At 38.6% G+C, this 23144-nt stretch overlaps 1 protein-coding gene across 6 annotated transcripts; it reads left to right on the forward strand.

The window, feature by feature from the left end:
* The first annotated feature begins 35 nt into the window (after positions 1–35).
* Positions 36–22099, forward strand: METTL4 (methyltransferase 4, N6-adenosine). 6 transcript variants are annotated; one of them, XR_007245502.1, is made up of 10 exons: positions 36–110; positions 1452–1915; positions 2680–2745; positions 4725–5091; positions 5945–6014; positions 8518–8692; positions 8961–9067; positions 10330–10421; positions 19332–19671; positions 20331–22099. XR_007245502.1 is itself a non-coding variant. In XM_048508244.1 (10 exons), exons 2-9 carry the CDS (start codon positions 1517–1519, stop codon positions 19463–19465), a joined length of 1410 nt encoding a protein of 469 aa, XP_048364201.1. In that variant the 5' UTR covers positions 36–110; positions 1452–1516; the 3' UTR covers positions 19466–19473; positions 20331–22099. The 6 variants fall into 6 exon arrangements, 5 of the variants coding, with proteins under 5 accessions (XP_048364201.1, XP_048364197.1, XP_048364200.1 ...); XM_048508244.1 differs by having other exon boundaries at positions 19332–19473; XM_048508240.1 differs by lacking the exon at positions 20331–22099 and adding an exon at positions 14023–14175 and having other exon boundaries at positions 19332–19455.
* The last annotated feature ends 1045 nt before the right edge of the window (positions 22100–23144 follow it).

Here is a 23144-nt window from a genome sequence, read left to right on the forward strand (position 1 = left end):
GAAGAAACAGAAGCGGAGGCAGTGACGTCACTTCCCTTACATGCCAGAAGTTAGTTTCTATTGGCCGCGAGCGTCGCCGGGGTTTGTTGTGAGTTCTTGTGCAGAGCCAGGTGAATGTGAGTGGGTTTTGCAGGGGTGTTGCATGCTGCTTCCACGTGAGTCAAGCTGTTTCCTTGGTCGCTAGAAGGGATCAAGCCAGGCTTTGTAGTGTAGAAGCTCTGCGGGTGGCGGGGAAGTATCCCTGTCCCGATGCTAAGAGCTCTGTTGTAGCCCACTCCCTTAAATGAATATTTTAAAGCCCGGAATGCATTATCTGGAGTGCAAGCTCCATTGAAGTCGGAACTGTAGCTTCTACGTGATGCTCAAGTTGCAGTAGTCTTAAGATGTGGGCCTCGCAGTAGTGAGTTCGAATGTCGCCTCCGTCCCGAACTCGCTAAAGGGATTCCGGCTCCGCACAGCATATTTATAACTATTGCAACTTCTTATAAATATGTTGTGCGGGATCCCCTTTAAGTGTTCTTGTGTAGTAGCCCCACTTCTGTAGTAGAATAATGCAGACATGTTTTGCAGCATTAGTGTGAGAGTTGCACGATTGAGAAATAATTTCAATGCTTAATAGTTTTAAACAAATCTACATGTTGTTATAATAGTCTTTCCAAACAATGTTTCAGAATAGGCAGAAAGGTACTGACTGAACATTAGGGAGGAGAGTAGTTCAGAAGAGGAATCTGCTGCCTAGGGTGGTGGTGAGCTCCCCCTTTACTGGCAGTCTTGAAGCAATGGCTGGATGAATTCTTGTCAGAGATGTTTTACTGCATTGAGCTGTGTGTGTGTGTGGACTAGATGACCAGTATGGTCCCTTACAACTCTATGCTTCTGAGTCAGTTTTAATTCATGTTCAGGTGCAACAACTTGTGCTGTAGTCTTCCATAGCTGCATCTTGTTACCCAAAGGAAAGTAGTGATTACTGTTATGTATGGAAATAGAATAAATGTTCAACAGAACATCTTTCCAAGTACCTGTGCAAACATGCACATGCTGCAAGAGCTAATGGTAGCCAGGGTGGATTAAATCAGGATTTTAGTCAGATTTTTAAAATTTAAATCGGATTTTCTTAATAGAATGCTTTTTGAGGAAAAATTATCTAACAATAATGTGAATAGCTTCTATTTAAAGTACCTTATAGCCCAAAAGTTATTCACTGTGAAATAGGGATTCATTTTTAATTATGTAGTATGAGACTATGTATTCATGCAATGTTTAATTTTTTTGGTAAGTGAATTCTATTAATCCATTCACAATGCTCTTCCATATTTTTTCTAGGCAGAAACCCTACCTACTTTCTAGACACTTGGCAGACACAAGATAAGGTGTCAGTGGGCACTACTTTGGGGATCCCTGGCATAAAATATTATTGTTTTGAAATAACTGTTTGTTTCTGTTGTTTGCAGGGAGATATTGGTTTTTAGTTTGTCATTAGATCCTGTCAGAAGAATAATGTCTTGAAAAACAAGCAATGGCTATTGTACATTGTCAGTCAGCAGGATGGCTACTGGATCATCTCTTCTTCATAAACAAATCTGGCTACCAGTTGCGCCACTCCCATGAACACCCTGCCAGAGACTTTATTGATGTTACTTCTGCTGCTGCTTCTTCAGATAAGGATCCTGTTGTGGCTGCTACCCAAGTTACTTCAAACCTTTGCGGAAAAAAGTCTGCTTCTGAGCTTGGAGCTGTGGGGAAGAAATCAGATGAAATGCTAAAGAAGACATTCTTGTTCAGGAGGGAATTTTTTAATGTCTTTAAGCCCCACATAGCTGCAGATTTTCAAAAAGAACTTCAGCAACAGAGCTCTGAGGCTAGTCTGGAGGACAAAGGATCAGAACAGCAGGAAGGCGCTGAAGCTGCTAAAAAGGTGCATTACAGTGAGGCAGTTATTTCTGCCGAGTGCGCTTTCAATACAGCTGTGTTCAGAAATTGTTGCAGAAAGGGAAACACATCTCACAGTAACTTGTGAAATGTGTTCTTACAGAATTCACTGGCTTTTATGTGCAACTGAAGCTTACCTACACTTTAAACCCTCTACAGATGTGCTAGTAACAGTTATACTGCATCACATTATGCTGGTGGAATCAAATCAGTAAAATCTTAGTACTGGGGCAAAATGCAAAAAACATTTTTGACTGATGTTTCTGGAGACGCCACTGAACTCAGGACCAGACCTTCCACTGCTGCTATGGGATATGCAGCTCTCAGCATCCCCACCCCCTGCTGATAGAGAGCATGGCAGCCTCTGTGGTGATAACTTAAGGTCCATACCTGGCACCCCACTTCTGGGCACAGGCTGACTAACTGTCTCGCCGTGCCACAGGGTAGTGACCTCTGTAAGAGTATGAAATTAGCTAGGTCCAGGCAATGCTGGTACCAGTAGAAGCAATGCCAACTGCATTCCTTTTGTTGGATATTACTGGAGTGTGGGATCCATTTATGTGAAAAACATCTCCCATACTATTCAAATAACATCAGAGTTTCAGTTGTCCCTTTTTGTCCTGATTGTTCAGCAGGTTTTTTTCAGACTAACAACTGGTATCTTTCTCAATATGAACTACAGAAGTTGTCACATTGTAAATATTTTTAACTGGTAGCGTTATTGACATCTATGTATGTCATCTTCTGTAGAAACGGAAAAGAAGAAGCACTGTATTAAATCATGGTGAATGTGATGCCTTAGAATATCATTCAAAGGTAAGTAATGAAAAACTTGGTAGTCAAGAATTGTTTCTTTGCTGAGAGACTTCAGATATACCTTTCCATTGTTAGTTAGAGCTTACATTTGCTGATTTGTCTCGCCCAAAAACTTACTATGCAAAAAGGCACTCAGTTTATAAACTTCTCACATAAAAGCCTGAATTTCAAAAATACTTCCCAGGCTATTAATTTTTTTTAAGCTGCTAATCTCTAAAAGATCAAAATTTCTGATTTTGTATCTCCTTTACATCTCTGTGCCTAAATTAAACTGGCATATTTGGGTTTCAGTTCCAGGACTCTTATCATGCCATCAGGGGTGTAAAGGAAAAAAATTTGGGGGCCCCGTGGCCCCTCCCACTTACCTTTTCTGCTGGCAGAAAATGGGCTAGGCTGGTGGAATGGGACCAGGCCTAGTGAGGGGGGCAGGGGGCGATTTTCCACCCACACTGGCACATGCATGGCACATCCCCACCCTCTTATAGCTCTGCCACTTCATGCCATCCTAATATATATTGTATCTGTTGATATTAATTATATTATTTCTAATCTACTAAAGGTTGTATTTTTTTTCCTGTTACTTCTTTGTTCTTTACCTTCTCCAAGGCTGTTCTATTCCGGGTTTCTGGAATCTCTATTTGGCATGGCTCACTGTTTAGCTAAGAGACTAGCCCAGCTCTGATTCTGGGCTGCAGAAGCATTGTCCATGATATTTTTCAGTCAAGACCTGCAACTTTTACCTTATATTCCTGATCATATCTATGACAAAACTTTCTTAGGATTTCTGTATTAATTATATTAAACCAAGGATTCTTAACCTGTGGTCCATGGAGCCATAAGGGGTTCGTGGATGGACTTTGGAGCCTGTAAACCAGCCTTTCCCCCCTTCTTGTTAGTTAGAAAATTGACTTTGTTAAAAAAATTATGTCAAATTATGTAATGTATGGGATGCTACTGCACACAGTAAGGTAATGTACAGTATTATTAACATGGTATGATGTTTTCTTGGGGATGGAGTCATCATATTATCAAAGGGACAATGCACCAAAAAGATTAAGAACCACTATATGCCTAGACTAAAGAATATTGAGGTACATGAGCAGTTACTGTTTTCCCCATGAAAATATCTGTCTCTAGCACTAACCAGAACATATGTATCCCTTATAAAGCAGCAAGAAATGGTAGTGCTAAAGTCAGATCCAAACCAGCTGCAAGCTCTTTTTCTCTTCTGATTATCTGTCGGCCCATTTCTTTTCTGACCTCTTGTTTTTCAGCATATGAATTTTCATATTTTTGGCATATGAATTCTCATCCTTTCATTTTATTATTCACAATTTATTTACTGTATGAAAGCCTTTGTCGCAGATTACACAGTGCAAGCAGTGCATTCAAATAACATGAGTTTTAGAAATAGGATTGCAAAGTTAGAAATCATCCGTGAAAAGCATCATAAACGATACAGTAAGTATCATAGCCAATACAGTAAGAGTGAGACATACATGTAATAGACTGTGGAACAGACTGTTCTTTTTATAAAAGCCCTCTTCTGAACCATTCCATTATTCTACAGCCTATGTAAAAATGCCCTTCTGAGCAACTCTGTTTTATACTTTGCAGAATAATGGAAGGCAGGTTTCCCTGACATCCTCAGGCAAGCCATTCCACAAGGGGGAGCTATAACAAAATGCACATATATGGACAGCTCAATCTTACACGTTTGCAGTGTGGCATCTTCAGAGGCTTTTGCTCAGGTGTGCAAAACTGTCACAATCGAGCATAGCAGGTGAGCCACTCCTGCATGTATGAGGGCCCAAAGCCAAGAATGGCTTTGTAGGTGAGAACCAGTACTCTGAATTGAAACTGGTATGTGCACTAATGGAGTGGCTGCAGAATGGGAGTAAAATGCATATTCTGCCTAGCTTCTGACTTGGGCTAGGATTTTAAACTTTTCCCCCCTTGTATCTTTTGGTATTATATAGATACGCAAGGTGATTTTGGAAGGTACCAGAAGTTTAGTTCAAGAGGGATTCAAAAGTGGCTTTCTCCAGCCCAGTTCTGCAAAACCAATCTGTTCCACGACTCATGATACAATACACAGTGATTGTGGCTTGGCTGAATTATGTGAGATGGCAAAACAGTACTCATCAGTAACTGAAACAGAGCAAAGAGCTGTATGCAAGATTAGTGAAGACACCTCTGTGCCAGAACAGGTTCAGCTTTCCTGTGTTACAGAAAATGTCACAAATGATACAAAATTGATAACGTTAATGGGACATACATATTTATTTCCACCCCAAAGCAGTTTTCTTTTATCTGATATTTCTTGTATGCAGCCACTTTTGAATTGTAAGTACATTTCCTGTTGAAAGTATTCTTTTGAGTTGTATGTGTGATAATATATTTCTACGTGAAGTTTGTATATCTTTTGAAAGTGGAGGGATAGAGAAAAAATTTGATTGCTGGAATAGTACACTTTTAGCATCAATGCTTGGTTTGCTAACTAATTTTTATATTGACTCCTGTGAGGAGGTTCTTGTTCTTCCCCAGGTATATAAACTCTTCACTATGTTTTATTTATTTATTTATTTATTTATTTATTTATTTATTTATTTATTTTATTGTATTTATAAACCGCCCTCCCCCGAAGGGCTCAGGGCGGCAAACAGAACAAACAAATAGAGCACAAATAAAATCAAAGTTAAATATAGCTCTATATGCTAAAATTAACCCCATTAAAATGCAGCATCCTAATATCAAAATTAACGATGGCGACCTACTAGCAATCCCCTAAAAAGAAAAAGGGGAGGCGAAGGGAGGGGGGGAACGGTTCATGTGACTTGTTTGAAAAAATATAATAATGTCACAATAATGCGTGATTAAGAGAGAATGGTTAGTTTCACTAATAATTGAGAAGAGTTTTATGGTACATTTGAACTGACATATGGCTTATTGGTTTGAATGAATTGGTTTGAATGAACAGAGCCATTTTTGTTCAATCAAAAATGTGTCTTTTATCTCTGTGTATGAGCGGAGTCGTTAGTGTGAACTTACTGGAGCAATAAAAATAATTTTTTCATTGTTGCTTTTTTTTTAAAAAAAGTATAATATGCTTCTAGCTGTCTGAAAAAAAATCTGAAAGCCAGCTGCTTACATTTCAGGAGTCAGTATATAAACGTGATTTTTTTAAATTTGTTTTTAGATAATAAAAAATTTGGTGTAATTGTGATAGATCCACCATGGGAGAACAAATCTGTTAAAAGAAGTAATCGGTATGTTTACACATTTTAAAACTTACATTTTCAAGTTAAACATCTCTTCTTCCCTTCCCCTTTTTGGTTAATGGTATAACTTTCATGGCAGTTGGCAGTCAGTGATTACACCAGTGCAGTGAACAGCTATAGCTATGTACACCAGCATGTTTGCCCCAGTCAGCTGTGCAGGCTTTGGCACAGCTATTGGGCATCTTGGTGGTTTTTCTCATATCTCTTTCCTGATTGCAATTCCGTATGCTCTGATGATGAACATTCTCTTAAGCACGACTGCTGCATTAAAATGCATGGATCTCAGTCTCCAGTGGATTACCACAATGTTGTATTGGCAAAAATTCAATTAAATGTAATCGCTTTCATATTTCACATTACAGTTTTATAATGCAGTGGGGAATCTGGTCATGCAGCTTTCTAAGGTAAAGAGTTATATTTGCAGTGGGACTTGGGGAGGGATAGAGGAAGGAGATTGCAGCGTTTTCTTAAACAGTGGGCTGTGCTGAGACTATTTTTGTAACCCTGAAATAAATGGCCACTCTGTAAAACAAAATATTAATTTATGAACAGTCGGATTCTCAAAGTGCTCTGCTGTTTCAAGGTTAATCAAAACAAAAAGAGGTCTGGGCCTGTGAAGAACAATGATAATTTAAAGCTGCTCAAATAGGCTCCAAATTAATTTTCATTTAAAAGAAGATGCCAGGCAGGAAACCCTACTTCTTGACAAAGGTGTGTACATTCCTTTACACTAAGGGATATGTTGAACTAAGTTGAAGCAGCCTCAATCTAAGAAGAAAAGAGTTTTAGATTTATACTCTGCTTTTCTCAACCATTAGGAGCAGCAGTGTAGGTGCACTCTAATCTGGAGAACCGAGTTTGATTCCCCACTCTGCCACTTGAGCTGTGAAGGCTTATCTGGGGAACTAGATAAGCCTGTGCACTGCAACACATGCCAGCTGGGTGACCTTGGCGAGTCACAGCTCTTTGGAGCTCTCTCAGCCCCACCTACCTCACAGGGTGTTTGTTGTGGGGGGGGGGAGGGAAAAGAGATAGTAAGCCCTTTTGAGTCTCCTTACGGGACAGAAAGCGGGGTATAAATCCAAACTCCTCCTCCTCCTCCTCCTCCTCCTCTTCTTCTTCTTCTTCTTCTTCTTCGCAGCTTAGACATTCCTTTCCCTTCCTCTCCCCACAACAGACACCTTGTGAGGCAGGTGGGGCTGAGAGAGTTTGGAGAGAACTGTGACAAGCCCAAGGTCACCAGCAGGCTCCATGTGTAGGAGTAGAGCATCAAACCAGGTTCTCCAGGTTAGGCTGCTGCTCTTAACCACTACACCACACTAGCTCTAATGATAGGTGTTGCGTCCACAGAAGTGGGAGGCTCTTTTATTTCATTCTCCCTCATTGCAGCAGCTCTCCATTCCATGGTGCATTTTATTATCAGGATTGATTGTTTGTAGAAGGTGGGGAAAGTTAGTTCCACTAACTCATTCCTTAGGTGTCTGCAATCAGGAGCTGTATATTTTTGCAAAGTATACGTGTAATCTGTTGTAAATCACTAGTTGAATGGCTGCTCCACAGCACCTGTTTAACATTCACATCCGTGATATTCTTTATCCTTTGGAGATAAAGTTGAAAATCTCAGTCGTATTGCATACCCACAGTAACCTGGGGCGGGGGCGGGGGGGATATCTATTCGTTGTCCTCCTCTTAACTCTGACTTTTCCAGGCTCAGGAGGAACGGTGCTGGCTTTGTTAGTATGATAGTAGCTGTGGCAGGGAAGGAGGCTCACCTTCTCTCACATTGCTCTGCAGCTATGCTGTCTCTGTCGCCAGGAAGGAAAAATAAGGGGGACTACTGGCTTGCCAAAGTTAGCCTTGGCCACAATCATAGGCTGTCAGTGGAAAGCACTTAAACTTGCCTTTTCTGCTTTTTTGGCATGAGGTCAAAATCCACAAAAATAAATACAAGAACTTCCTTACTGACTGTAATTGGGGGAGCTATGTTATCTTAGAAACCCCTTGAAGGAAAGCCAGTTTTGTCTAGTTTACGTCTACTGAATTTGTGGGCAGTAATGGTCCAAATGGTACACCTGCACATAAAGTATTACCATAATCACAGCAAATGAACCAAAGCAATAGGATTCATTGTATAACTTGAGCGTAGATTGCAGATATAGATGGCTGTACATGGTGAATGATGGTACACCTGGATTGTGAAGAAAAATGTCAACATAATATAATTTTTACATCCTTTCAAAGCTCATTTTCTTTGCATCAATGTTTTTGGAAATGGAAGACTGTTTTGTTCAGTAAGGAAAAAGGGTTAGTCTTTAATGCCAACAGATTTCACCACTGGATGTCACTCTTGCCTAAGATTTTAATTTGTATGAAAGTTGGTGATAGGAGAAAGTTTGTGGAAGATTGTCAGAATAAATGCAGAAGTCTGTTTGACACAGTTCTCTTTTATAGTTCTGGGCCTGTTCAACCATTCTGTCTTTATCTGATGTAGGTACAGCTATTTGTCACCGTGGCAAATCAAGCAAATTCCTGTGCCAGCCCTGGCAGCCCCAGAGTGCCTTGTGGTCACATGGGTGACTAACAGGCAAAAGCATATTCGTTTTGTAAAGAATGAACTTTATCCACACTGGGCTGTGCATGGAGTGACAGAATGGTACTGGGTAAAGGTAAGTAGTGACTGATCTTTATTTTGTTCTGCTTTCTTCATCGGTGCATTTTTAAAATGCATTTCCAAGGGCTTACAGATAGCATTTAAAATACACGGTTTGTGAAACATTTTGCTCATTTTATTTTGTTTTTTATATTCTCTTCCAAGGATGTTGTAATTTATCTTTATTGCACATATTCCATCACAAATGACAAAGTGTTATTAAGTTAAATTAATAGAAAATGGATTTGCACTCACAGGTTTGATTTCCATTTTCTTCGCATCAGATTACAAGGTCTGGAGAGTTTGTGTTTCCATTGGACTCTTCTCACAAGAAGCCTTATGAAATTCTCGTATTGGGCAGAATCCAAGGAGGTACAGATATGCCATTAAGGTACAGGAATGGAGTCCATTGATCTCCATGTTTTATTAATGTGTACACTGTTATATGGCATTCATTAGGAATTCTCAGCTGAGATTTCAAGCAAGTTTCAAGAAGCAGGCAACAACCTTTTCTAACAAATCATGTCACAGTGCTTGCTGAGATACACTTTATAGTTTGTGAACAGCATGCTTTGAGCAAGAGAGAGAGAGTGCTCCAGTTTTCCTTTAAACCTCCTTTGCCTTCTTATGTTAATAGTCAACATTCTTCTTGCTTTCCGTGGTTCTGCAAAATTCAGTTTTCAAAGGTGTGGCCTGGGGAAGTCTTGTAAGCATATGCCTTTTAATTCATGGCTAAATGGGTGGGTAGGAAATCATTGCAGAGTCAAGTTAATCCTATGTCTTTTCCCCTAGCAAAGTTTAATCAGTTTATATCAGGGGTGTTGAATTCTCCTGCTGGCAGGGGCTGATTGGAATCTTAGTTCATGAACATCTGAAAGGCCAGGGTTGGATACCTCTGGTTTACATGGAGGCAGGGGCTTGAATTCAAGGAGCCACTCTGGCTCAGGCATTCTCTCCCACCCACTTTTTTGTTTTGTTTTGCTCTGAACAGTTGACTCATAGGCAGTGTCACAGTCTTCTTCTGAAACTCTGGTATATTGTTTGAGCAGCTTTTGAGGGGGGCTGTTTTGTATGTGTCTAAAGCCCCTTGAGCCTTCTAGAAGTAGCGTTATCTGCCACTGAAGATACTGGTGGCTTACTGAAGAGGGAAATTGTTAGCATAAGACATAGGATTATAACAGCAAAACAAGCAATCATCTAAGGGCGAAGTGTGAGCCCATTAACTCTGATACCTACCTAGATCTTCCCTGCACCATTTTATGTTAGCCCTTTTGGGCTACTAGTTGCTCCTGCATGACAGATTTTTGTTACCACTGAATTAAATATAGACTTGTTCGTTAAGGACAAGTAATATTCTACAGTTGAAATTAAAGTATTGATTGAGCTATGTCTGTGTTTATCTTCTCCCTCTAGTCTTATTTTTTCATTGACTTTGTTTTTACAAAAGTATAAGCAGATTTGTAAGAGGCTCTTTATTTTTCAAGAAATCAAATAAACTCAACATTTAGATATTTAGTTCCCTGCAGCTCACTGTAGTATATGGGAGAGCTTACTGTTATTATTCTATTTGAAAAAAATGGATCTATATCAAGGCATTTTGCTTTCTTATTTGAGAGTCTCTATATTTCTCTTTCATTCTGATTTGTGTAACAGAATATCAGGAGATGAAGCCCTTCCAATTCCAGACCGTAAATTAATTGTGAGTGTGCCTTGTACTCTTCATTCACATAAGCCTCCTCTTACAGGTATGATTTCAAACAGTTCTATAAAACTCAACAAGTGTTAAATTTGATTTTTAAATACCTGCACTACTACTTTGTAGGCTCAATGTTTTTGTTTGTGTTGGATTTTAAAATTTTCAAGTGTGGGTAAGTTACTTGGATAAGAACTTGCTGAAGATATTCAAATTTTAATTAGGTATAGATTTCACTCTCCACATTTCAAGATAGATTACTTTGGCCAGAAATGCAATGTGACTCTCAGCTAATTTCAAAACAAGTTTGAAACCGAAGAGATGATTGGCAGATTATATTAGTTCAACATGCTTCCCCCAAAGTTAACTTGGGGTGTTTCAACTAGATCACGATATAGATATGTATACTGTTGGCATTTACAGCAATTCAGGCACATTTTATTTGGATATAGGATTTTTAAAATATAATTCAAGCTGCTGCTTTGTGCCTTAAATATTCACTAACTTGGAACTCTAGTCCGTGAAAAAGTAGCAGTTGAATTAATCATTTCAACTATTGTCAGGCAAGTTCAATTTAATAAAGGAAGTTGAGCTTTCAGGGTTCTTAGGCTGACTTCAATGTGGTAGAAAGTGTAGTGATTCATTGTAGGCCAGATGTGTGGAGCAAAACAAGGGAAGGATAATCTGTTCCTACCTCTTTCACTCACAGGAAGTGTTGTGGGTAGAGCTTGTAGACAGGTCACTGTAACTTGTAAAAGTGTCCAATATAGTTGTACTTCTAAATAGTTTTGGTGTGTGTGTACATGCTTGTGCATGATCTGACCTGGATATCCCAGGCTAGCCTGATCTTGTCAGATCTCAGAAGCTGAATAGGGTTTGCCCAAGCATGCATTTGGATGGGAGATGTCCAAAGGTCATGAGGCAGAGGAAGGTAATGGCAAACCACTTTTGTTCGTCTCCTGCCTTGAAAACCCTACCAGGGTCACTATAAGTCAACTGTGACTTCCTTCCTTCCTTCCTTCCTTCCTTCCTTCCTTCCTTCCTTCCTTCCTTCCTTCCTTCCTTCCTTCCTTCCTTCCTTCCTTCCTTCCTTCCTTCCTTCCTTCCTTCCTTCCTTCCTACCTACCTACCTACCTACCTACCTACCTACCTACCTACCTACCTACCTACCTACCTACCTACCTACCTACCTATACACACACAGAGAAATAAAAACATATCTATGGACATATTATACAATTTAATGTACGTCAGAAGATTTGCAGTTAGGATCTCTCCTCCTTTTTTCTTCCCTTATACATTCTCCTCTCCATTTTATCCTCACAACACCCCTGTGAGGTAGGCAAGACTGATAATTTATGATTGGCCCAAAGTCATCCAGCAAGTTTCTATGGCAGGATGGGTTTGAACCTGGGTTTGCCAGATACTGGCCCTACTCTTTAAACACTATACCACACTGTCCCTTTGCTATTGAAATTAGCCCTGTAAATGAAACATATCATAGCCATGGCTTTGAGGAGACAGAATGTACACTTTCCCTATACTGTTCTTGTGGCCTTTTCCCTCAGCTGGTATCTGACTTGTTTAGTAGAAATATACAGATATCTGTATATTTCTTCCCCTCAGGATAAATAGCAGTGGGGGGAGTGATTTTATAGTGGTAGAAATGGGACTGCAAATGTGATTCACACACACAACCTGCCATTATCCTAACCTATTTCTGCTGCCTGTTCCCTCCCCTTAAAAAAGCAAGGAATCCTGATCAGTGTTTTCCTGAGTTGTGTCTATCCCAACGCTGCATAAAACTGGAATATATAACTCTTTAGGGTTAAAAGAAGACATGCCATTTGAAGTACTAGTTGAAAGAAATAATTTCATTGTGCTTAAAGGAAAACACTGAACTCTACTAACAAGGAGCATCAAAGTTAGAAAGTAGGCAATACTATACATAGCTAGTAAGAATTAATATGTATTTGGGAAGGGAACCACCTGGAAACATTTGCAGTCATATATTTCGTTTGGCTAGGGAAAAAAGTCTCATTCAGCCATACAATAGCTCTCATGATTTATTGTTTCTTCTGGAAAAACTGGAGATTTGTCACTGAGACAGAAATTTGGGTAGAGGAAAGCCATCTCTGAAAGGTTGCATGGGACTGTACAGTTGAATTCAGGGAACTGAACTTCTACTGAAGTATATTGATGAATTTTAATATTAAAGTTATGACATTTGCTGAAAAATGTATAACAACAAAAATTAGTTCTCTAGATTTGCCAGTAGAGGGAAGTGGTCCCAAATGTCTCACTTAATTTGAACAAGATGAAAAAGATCTGTAAGTTGGAGTGAAACACAGGAAATCCTGGTAGCACACATATATCAATGTTTTGTTTGAAGAACATAGATGTTGGCATACTAGTATTTATTGGTACCGTTTAGCACTTTTTAATGTCACAGTTGCAGAGTACTGATATAGCCATTTGATGACTGATTATAACAATTTATTTTTCTGAAAGAAATGGAGTTTGCAAATTAAAGTAGGCCATCATAGGGACACATCTTATTTCCTGTAGTACATTAATCATGAAATCTTATTTTAGGAGTTTCTAATAATACATGTTCTTTGTTTAATGCTGGAAGTATTGATGTCTACATTTGGATGTATTTTGAAACTGTTTTATTCAAATACAGAAAATGAAAATATGTGCAGTTCAGATTAAAGCAGGGATTTTTCCCATTCTGATTCTTCTTCTTCTGGAGAAACAAATTAAAAATTCACCAAGTTAAAAAATAACATGAGAGGCAGTTCTGCACAGGCTTTGTAGTTGTACTGCCTGTACTCAGGGGACTTGGCAGCATAGCTGGAGAACTCTGCTGATTTTCATTGTCTTCCTAGTGGCTCTTTGAGCTGTCCTGTCTTGACGAGGAGTAGCCTTATTGATGGCAGAGTCTTTTCATGGGGCTGTGGAAATGGTTTAGGCATGCTGGCATTTGCTTGGCCCTTACCTCTAAGCTAGCTTTGACTGAATTGCTGCTGCATATCATTAGGTGATTTAAGAAGCAGCCATAAGGTGAGGAGTAAAATGTTTCCTCTTCCATTTTCCACTCTACAATACATTTTAAAGAGATGTCGCCATTCTCAGCTTTGAGCTGATTTAGGCTCTGCCTGGGGAGTTGAGTATAAATCCTGGTCTTAATTCCAAAAACGTGTGTTCCATTTGTTGAACCATTGTTCCTATTTGCTAAAAGTAAAAAAAAAACCAACAATGATTCTTATCTGTCACGTGCTGTTGTGAAAATTCTAGTGACATTGGTTCAATTCAAGGTTCTGCATATAACCCTTTAAAGCCTTCACAGCCTGGGAAGAAGAAGAAGAGTTTGGATTTATATCCCCCCTTTCTCTCCTGCAGGAGACTCAAAGGGGCTTACTATCTCCTTGCCCTTCCCCCCTCACAACAAACACCCTGTGAGGTGGGTGGGGCTGAGAGATATCCGAGAAGCTGTGACTAGCCCGAGGTCACCCAGCTGGCGTGTGTGGGAGTGTACAGGCTAATCTGAATTCCCCAGATAAGCCACATATTTAAAGGTTTATCCTTTTCAACTATGTGTCTAGCTATGATCTTTAGCTTGCCAACTTCTTGCTTTTCCCTCACTAAAGGTAGCCCGCCTGTCTTCGACTGTGATCCATATTTTATCTTTGGTTGTTCCCACTTTATGGAATGGTCTTCTCAAGAAGGCGGGAGGGACAACATCTTTGGAAACTTTCAGGAGATTCTGTATGGCTGTTTTATTTGCTTGAGCTTTTAATAAGGTGAAGGCTTTATTATTATTTGGATATTTTTATTATGTACTTTAAGCCACCTGAGCTATAGAAAAAGCAAGGTATAAATGTTTTAATAAGTGGAGTCTGCAGGGCTTGAACTGTTTATCATCGGATTTTGCCAATGTCCTTTACCTGTGGACTTTGATTTCTCTGTGGACAGAACAGTGAAAATCAAAGTTTCTTTCCCTTAATTCCATTGTTCAACACTATAATATGTTTAAATTTTTACTGTTGTAAGAGGAAAATCCTATTTTCTGGAAATTGCATTTGTCTTAAAAACATGTTCCTTAAGAAATAATAAAATAGTTTGTTCTATATCTGTCCACAGTAAATTAAAACTCAAATATTTTGAAAAGAATAATGTATCTGACATGACCTGTTCCTTGATCATTGAGCAATGTCATTTACTCATCACATGAATAACTTATCTTACTGTTCTTTTGACTCAGAGGTCTTGAACAGATCGAGATCCAACCATCTTAGAAGCAATCGCTGCGGCTAAATATTTAGCAGCTGCTAAGGTAGTTTTCCAGTCTTAATCTGCAAGAAAAACTAGGTAATTTTTTGAGATGGTAAATTACCACAACTTACTAAGAGGGAGGAGAGGGGAATGAGGATGTTCAGAAATGAGGCTTGAGAAGATTTACAAGTATAGCAGCCAGCATTTGCTGGGTTTATTCAATTGCAATGTTTCAGTTGACATTCACTGGCTTTACAGAATAATTTTCAGCCAGGCTTTTAAAATTCTTGAGGTATATCTCAGGGGTAAAGGGACACTGACCAAATGTGCCCCCTATGTGACAATTCAAAGTGGCTCCTGGATCATCTACCCCCCCCCCCCCGGATATGCCATTGCTTCAAACCCCCTCCCCACCCCCCACCCTGGTTTCTAGATCATTAAGGCTAAATAAGACTGGAGTGGAGTTTCAACACTGTCATAACTATGTGAGGAAACAGAAGCAACACAGGCAACCAAAGTAGGGTGTGGGTCTCCAGTCTCTTAAATTATTATTTTCAAGGCTTTTCTAAACCTGCTAAGGCTTGTGTAAATGTTAAATTTTATTAAATTGTCTAGTTCTCCTGCTGAAGAGATTCCCAATTTCAGTGTAAAAACAAATTAACAACAGTGGTGTTTTATATGAGGAAGAAAACTGTAACAATTTGTTTCTGTGTGGAAAAGACAATGGCTATGGAAGAGTTTTATGTGGTATTGCAGGTGAAACTAGAGAAGTCAGGAGAAGGAAAAGGCAGCATCTGGCAGGGGGTCATTTAGAGCAGGGAAGGTGGGTCAAGTGAGACTTATGAGGTAAAGTTGTCAGTCTTCACAGTTTTTCCCGGGTCTTATTTTAGAGAAAATATATGTTTTAACATATAACATGGGAACTTTTCAAATTCCTACCAGCCTATACATTTTTAATTCCCCCGAGTAAGCTGTATGTTAGTTTGCTGTTTAGACACACATACTATTTTTTTATATTTAACTATTTATATACATTTCTCAATGTTGATAAATTTCTGAAACTAATACACCAAGAAGTAGACAATGTGATCAGAACAGAGGCCCATATTGAAAATCTTTGGGCTGCCACTAATGTACATAATAAATAATTTAAATTAATTTGCATTTCATGAACAGTTGGTGACACGCTGATTATATGGTTTTTAAAAAATCCCAGTGCAATAGTTGGAACTCTAATGTAAAACAGAAAAAAATCTCATACTAAATCAATCCATGAAAATTCTAAATATATATATATTTAGAAATAATTGAATTATCTCCAAAGCCAGCCTTATGTTCACAGAGAAATCTTCTGTTCACGAAATGGGACTGAGTCTTCTGTTCATCTTTTTTAATGTGTAGCTGTGTGATCCAGCTCAATGAGTAGTGAAAAGGAATAATCTTGGGCAATATTTTTATTTCTTTATTTGCAAACTGTTATTTTTTCCATCATGTTTTAAACATATCTGTGCCTTCATGAAGGCAGTATCAATGAAATGGTTGGATGGCTACTGTCTTGTTGTACGATATTCTGTACAAACTGGCTGGCCACTATTGGAAATTCTTTGATCCAAAGCTCTTTTTGGATTTTCAATTGTGTCGGCAATAGTACAACATTTCAGTGTGTAAACATTATCATTAAAGTCTATTGTTAAGCTTCACTAAAGAATGATTCCAGGTCTTTCTGGTAGCTCGTGAGAGGGACTATTTCTTGTAAAAAATATTGCATTATACCACCCCAAGTATGGAAGGATCACTTTAGGAAAATCTTTGCTGAACAAAATACCATCAATTTAATAGCAGTTGTCAGACCAGATGTTATATTAAATTCAGCACCTCTGCGGAGCCCTGTCAGAGAAGAGGAAATCCATGTCCTAATAAAAAAAACTTAAGGAAAGTAAAGCTTCTAGTATCGGTCTGATCCCCTCAGAATTAATCAAAAGAAATGCCCGTTGGTGGGCGCCACTTTTGGCGGCCCTTTTTTCATCATTAAATGCTTCCGGAAAGATACCAGCCCAATGGAAACAAGCAATAGTAGTCCCAATTTTTTAAAAAAGGACTCCCCTTTTGAACCTGAAAACTACAGACCAATTAGTCTACTATCCATAATGGGCAAAATGTATGCCTGGTATCTTTGTAATAGATTGGAGGCTGAGTTAGCTGACAAAAAGTTTATTACCGATGCACTGTCAGCCTTCAGAGTTAATCAATCAACAATCTATCATTACCTCATATTAACCCATTTGGCAGAAAAATATAGCAAATAGGGGGCAAATTATCCATGACTTTCATGGACTTTCACTATAGATACTCGCTATAGAAACTTATTCTCCAGAGTGAGATTAAATGTGTTTGAATCAGAAGTATTATCTGGTCGTTTGAAGGGTATTTGTACACTGGCCAGAGCCCTTCAGGGGTGGACGGTCTATTAAATTTAATTAATAACTAGCAGGCCCGGCCACACGTTGCTGTGGCTCAGTCTGGTGAAGTGGAAAAGAAAGAAAAGGGGAAGCGAACGGTTTGAACATGTGTCATTGCACAATGATTGCAAGGGAGGGGAGGGGCAAGGAGCCCCACGCTCCCCTCCCTCTCTCCCGTCCCCTTGCATGGCACCCCGCCCTGTCCCTCCCTAACGTTCCCCTTCCTCTGCTAGGGTAGGTGGGCCATGTCCAGGTGGCTGTCCCTGTTCCTTTCACTCCCTTCCCTTGCAGGCGAATTACCTAGCTGAAAACACGCTGGGAGGCATGAGCTATGTTGTGTTCAAATTTCAGAGCGTTTGGTCCAGCAAACCTCCGGACCCTCCTTCCCCTTCCCCTTCTTCTGCTAGGGTGGGTGGGCCATGTCCAGATGGTGGGCCCGATCCCTTTCACTCCAGATGGCAGCGGTTTTCAAGGAAGGCATGGTTGTTTCCCTTGTATCAGAGGGTGTTGCTTTGATGGCCAGCAGATGGCGCTGTTGCGGAACAGAACTGTGGTTCCAACTGTCACAGGTGTGGCATGTACACAATAACCAGCACAGTTGTGACATGTACACAACAGGAGGTGTGGAAACAGTATGGAAACCTGGCCGCACGCGAATGTGACGTGTGAAAATTTCAAAGCAATCGGTCCAGTAGTTTGGGAGATTACCTGTCAGCAGAAAAACGCACTGATAGATTTTTATATAGAGAGATAATAATACGCTGGGTGCCATTTCGGAAACACTGGGGCAGCACTTGAAACATCTTCAAATTGACAAAATTAACATCTGTCAGATTCAGTAGGCAGCCGTGCTGGGATCCGCACGAAAACTACACCGATACAACTTCCTATGGGTGAGGCTCAAATTGTAATTAAAGGCCAACAGCCAGCTAAATATCTGGCAGCTGTGAAATCTACAATAACAATAATATTTCTTATGAATATAGACCATGTCCGTGCAATAACAACATGACACACATCCTATTAGATTGTCCTTGGTGTTATTTTCCTCGTAAAAATTGTTATTTCTGTGGTTAAATGATAGATTTTTCAGTTCTGAATTGTTAAAGGTTAAATACCTACTTGAGGACAGAGTTTTTAAATTAACTTTAGATGTTGCAAAGTTTCTATCTCAAGCTTCAAGAATCAGATTGGCTAAGATGTGGAAGTATATCTTAGCTAATCTGATTCTTGAAGCTTGAGATGAAATTTGTATCATATGAAAATAGTACTGTTTTACCACTGTTTTAATTACACGCAATTATAATTATCACTGTTTATCTACTATTCATGTATTCCAATTGTATGGAGTCCATGAACTATGAATAAAGGTTCTGTTCTGTGAAGTCTGTTGTTTGAGTGTGTGCTGACCTCAGGGCCAGTGTGCAAGTTCTGTGGCTGCCCGTTTCAAATTGCAGGCTAACAATTTTGGATATTGCAAAAATTGTTTCAGAGATACATACAAATTACTGTGTAAGCAATTAATAGATTAACAACTAAGGGCATCAGTTAAATCAGAACAAACCTGGTTTCCTTCCAAAGGAATGTAGAACTGTAGTCCTGGGAAAGAGAAAGTAGTCAGGGTAGCATGATTACTAAACCATAATTTCCAGGGATTTTTAGAGAGAAGTCAAGATAACTGAGTTAAAAAACAAATGTACCCAAACACACAAGCAGCCCACAGAAAGAGGACCTGTATTTCTAAACATTGTTTTGGTAGTTAATGAAATGAGTTGGCATCTGATATGTTTTGGTTTACTTATTTTAGCTACTGTGTCTGTGAAAATTTTCCATTCTAAGGAAGATTTTTTTAAAGCATACATATGGCTGTCCCTGAATTTTTTAAAAGCCTAGTCAAGATGTTTTAACAACAATATAGAAAACTCAAAGGTTATGTATGGAGGTGCTGAAATCCTCATTCCCTGTTTCCAAATGAATACCGATAAATCAGAATGACTGAAAGCTTTGACAGTATTGTTCATACTTTCAAGGTCATTTATTTCATATGCCTTTCTGCCTATAAATAGTGGAGCTGGCTGATGAAATCCTTGAAATTAATTTGCTCTCTCCTTTTTTTAATGAAACATTCTTTTTCCCATCTCCCTACAGCTTAGGGGAAATTGATTTTTAAAAAACCCTTCTAGTGCTTCATTATCATCATCCTTATGGCTTTCCTTTTCCTGCAGAGATTCTGAAAGAATATACCAGACCAGATGTGGAGTGTTTGGAGCTATTTGCTCGGCATTTGCAGCCCGGGTGGACCAGTTGGGGCAACGAAGTTCTCAAATTTCAGCATATGGACTACTTCACTGCAGTGTGAACTAAAAGGTGACTGGAGTCAGTTGCTGTAGTGGCAATCTGATCATGTTTTTGCAATCAACTTGTGAAACTTACCGGTAGTAGTTTGGACTACTATATCAACAACCAGTCCTCAAAGAGTTGTACTTGTCTGTTGGAGTTTGGCTCTAGGGATTTCTTTGAATTAGAAACTATCAAACATAGATCTTCCTTCATAATAATTACAATGTGAGTATACCTGAGTGAAAGAAGAAAAAAGGTAAACATATCTGCGCAATTAGGGCATGTTCAATATCGTATATTGCCTGATAGATATGCATTTCCCATGTTTTAGCATACTAATTATGCTCCACTACAACATTGTTGCACAATATACGAAGAACAGTCACATGCCCAAGATAACAACTATTTCCATGTTCAGCTCAAAATAACGTAACTGTAAACTTTTATATTGTGATAATTAGTTCTACCTCAATACAGCTATTTTCCATTTTTGATCTGAATGTGCCTTTTTATTTGGAAATTAAGGCTAAAGTTGAAAATTGTTGCTATTTCTAAGGCACATTCTTGCTAGCCACTTTATAAGGTTTGAAGAGTTTTTTAAAAAACCTTGTCCAGCTAAAGTTAATTATGTCTGTGTCACACTGAATGCAACAGGACTTGGAGTAATTGTGATTGGCTTGTCCCATTGGCTTCAGAGGGCGTTAAGTGGGACCACCTTTGCTGGACTTGGACATTCCTTTATTTAAAATTTTCCATCTCCCTAGTACTTACAGGACCTAAATTTCGTTGAATAAATGTTCTTCCTTTGCTTAAAAAGTTGTTCTACAATGAGCATGACAATTATTTTTAGAATGACAAGTGAATATGCCCTTCTTTTGCTTCAGGATTTGAAAAAAGCCACTCTGATAAAATTACCATATGTCTGTATGCAAGACTGAAACTGCATCAAAATGGATATTTTAAGAGGAAATCGATCTTACTCAAGATTGAGAAGAATAAATTTCTACGATAAATTAAATAAACTTTGGATTGTTCAGTGTGCTGTTAAATTTTTAAATAAGCCCTAGAAGTTTACAATGGACTTTTTGTACCTTTGATCATAAAAAATCAATTTTAGAAATATTTTTCTTGATGCATTATTTACAGGTGTCTTCGTTTTACATGCATGCTTAAATTGAAATGTTTTCTTATATTGTCTCTGGGGACCATCAAGGCTAAAATAATGCCATGTTGTTGTTTTTGTTTCAAAAGATGTCAACTGAAATGAGTTGGAATTGACCTACCTGGGCTCCCTTTCACTTGCATGCAGGCAGCCATTCCCCCACTCCCACCCCTTGTTTTTTGGTAGCAACACACTATGAAGTAACTATCCAGCCAGATCTTAAAACTTATCATGATGCTTGCGCCATAATTTGGATAAAGGAGTGGATTACTTTAAACAACAAAGAGACCCTGGCATTGGAAGGGTATGGAATGCCAGCAGGATGGCACAATCAATTATGGCCAGATCCCTCCAAAAAAGTAAAAAGAACTACGGTTATAAAACCACATACTATTCGGAAGGCATTATTAAAAACATGGCAGAAATACCAAAAAATATTGTATCATAGGATTCCGGGATGGGTATCTAGATATGAATTTCTACAACCATCTTCAAGTACAATAGAGGGTAGAAGAATATGCTATAGAGATATAATAGAAAAGGAACAAACCAAATATAAACTTAAAAAAGAGAATCAATAATAATAAACAATAATATATGTCATTGGTACACATATAACCAATTATTAAGTTATTACCAAAAGGATAAGGAAAGATGGGGCTTTGCTCTTAATGAAAATACAGTAGACAAAATTCTCTTTAAAAATGAGCCTAAACAAATTAGTAAGGTTTATAAACTGTTGCTACAGCTTAAAACACAAGATGAGCAATTCATGATTCAAATGATCAAATGGGCAGAAACCATTGATAGACCTATCCTACTGGAAAAATGGACTAGTTATTGGAAGAATATATACTTATTTACCCCATGTGTATCTATAAGAGAAAATCATATAAAAATGTTTTATCGATGGCACTATACCCCTCAGAAGTTGGCTAGGATGTATAAAAACTACTCACCTGTTTGTTGGAAGTGTGATGAAGCAGTAGGGTCATACATGCATATATGGTGGTCCTGCAAAAAAGTAAAAAAAGTATTGGCAAACAGTACATAAACAAGTACAGAAAATTATAAATATAAAATTTGAACTTAATATAGAAACATGCCTGTTGAGTCTGGTGATTGCAGATCCGTCTTTCCCAGCTAATGCACAAAGGTTGTTTTTTTACTTAGCAACGGCAGCAAGGATATTATTGGCGGCAAAATGGCGATCACCAACACTCCTGAATGTGGAAGAATGGATTCATAAAGTACAAGAAATGAGTACTGCATATATATTATCGCAGCATATAAAAGTGACAAATAAATTTCAAGAAACAGCTAAGACTCAAACTATTAAATGGGAGGATTGGGATAGCTATATAAAGATTAGATATAATTTGTAGAAATAATCTCTATATAAAAATCTATCAGTTTGTTTTTCTGCTGACAGGTAATCTCCCAAACTACTGGACCGGTTGCTTTGAAATTTTCACACAACGTCGCATTCACATGTGGTTTTTATACTGTTTCCACACCTCCTGTTGTGTACATGTCACAACTGTGCCAGTTATTGTGAACCTGCCACATCTGTGACAGTTGGAACCACAGTTCTGTTCCGCAACAGCGCCATCTGCTGGCCATCAAAGCAACACCCTCTGATACAAGGGACCCAACCATGCCTTCCTTGAAAACCACTGCCTTATGGAGTGACAGGGATGGGGCGGGCTATCTGCACATGGCCCACCCACCCTAGCAGAGGAAGGGGAATGTTAGGGAGGGACCGGCCGGGTTGCCATGCAAGGGAATGGGAGAGAGGGAGGGGAGCAAGGGCCCCCTTGCCCCTCCCCTCCCTTGCAATCATTGTGCAATGACACATGTTCGAACCATTCACTTCCCCTTTTCTTTCTTTTTCACTTCACCAGACTCAGCCACAGCAATGCGTGGCCGGGCCCGCTAGTATAGTATATAGATGTATGTAAAATAACAAATATAGTATATAGAAATGATTATTAAAAGTAATTTCCATCTTTGAATACAAGAATCTCATAGGTTGAAGAAAATATTGTTTAATAGATGTGAGTCAATTGGAGCTGTATGCCGGAAAAGTATAGTAAATAATGAAATCTAAGGATAAATGGAGGGAAGTCACCTATATATATATATGTTCTTTTTTATATATATATTTCTTTTTTCTTCTTTTTAATATATACATTTTTGTTTGTTTGTTTGTTTCACCTTTCTCCCTTTTTTGTCTCTCCAAGTCTTTCCTATATGATAGAGGAATTCAGAAAATAGATTTCCTTTGTTTAGACTAGCATATAGTATTTGTCCTCTACTGTGGTTTTTTTCTTTTATTATAGTAAATGTACATGCAAGGTATAAAATGTATTATACACACTTTGTAAAATTCTTTTTTATTTTTATTGCACAAAATTAATAAATATATTTTTTTAAAGGCTAAAATAATGCCATGTTTTTGTTTTTGTTTCGAAAGATGTCAACTGAAATGAGATGGAATTGACCTACCTGGGCTCCCTTTCACTTGCATGCAGTC

The sequence above is a fragment of the Sphaerodactylus townsendi genome, linkage group LG09, assembly GCF_021028975.2.
Source record: "Sphaerodactylus townsendi isolate TG3544 linkage group LG09, MPM_Stown_v2.3, whole genome shotgun sequence".
NCBI classification, from domain to species: Eukaryota; Metazoa; Chordata; class Lepidosauria; order Squamata; family Sphaerodactylidae; genus Sphaerodactylus; species Sphaerodactylus townsendi.

Coding starts and splice junctions, on each gene's coding strand:
- METTL4 (XM_048508240.1), top strand. CDS start 1,517: ATGGCTATTGTACATTGTCAGTCAGCAGGATGGCTACTGGATCATCTC. Junction 5,092..5,944: donor TATGCAGCCACTTTTGAATT/GTAAGTACATTT, acceptor ATTTGTTTTTAG/ATAATAAAAAATTTGGTGTA. Junction 9,068..10,329: donor GGTACAGATATGCCATTAAG/GTACAGGAATGG, acceptor TTTGTGTAACAG/AATATCAGGAGATGAAGCCC.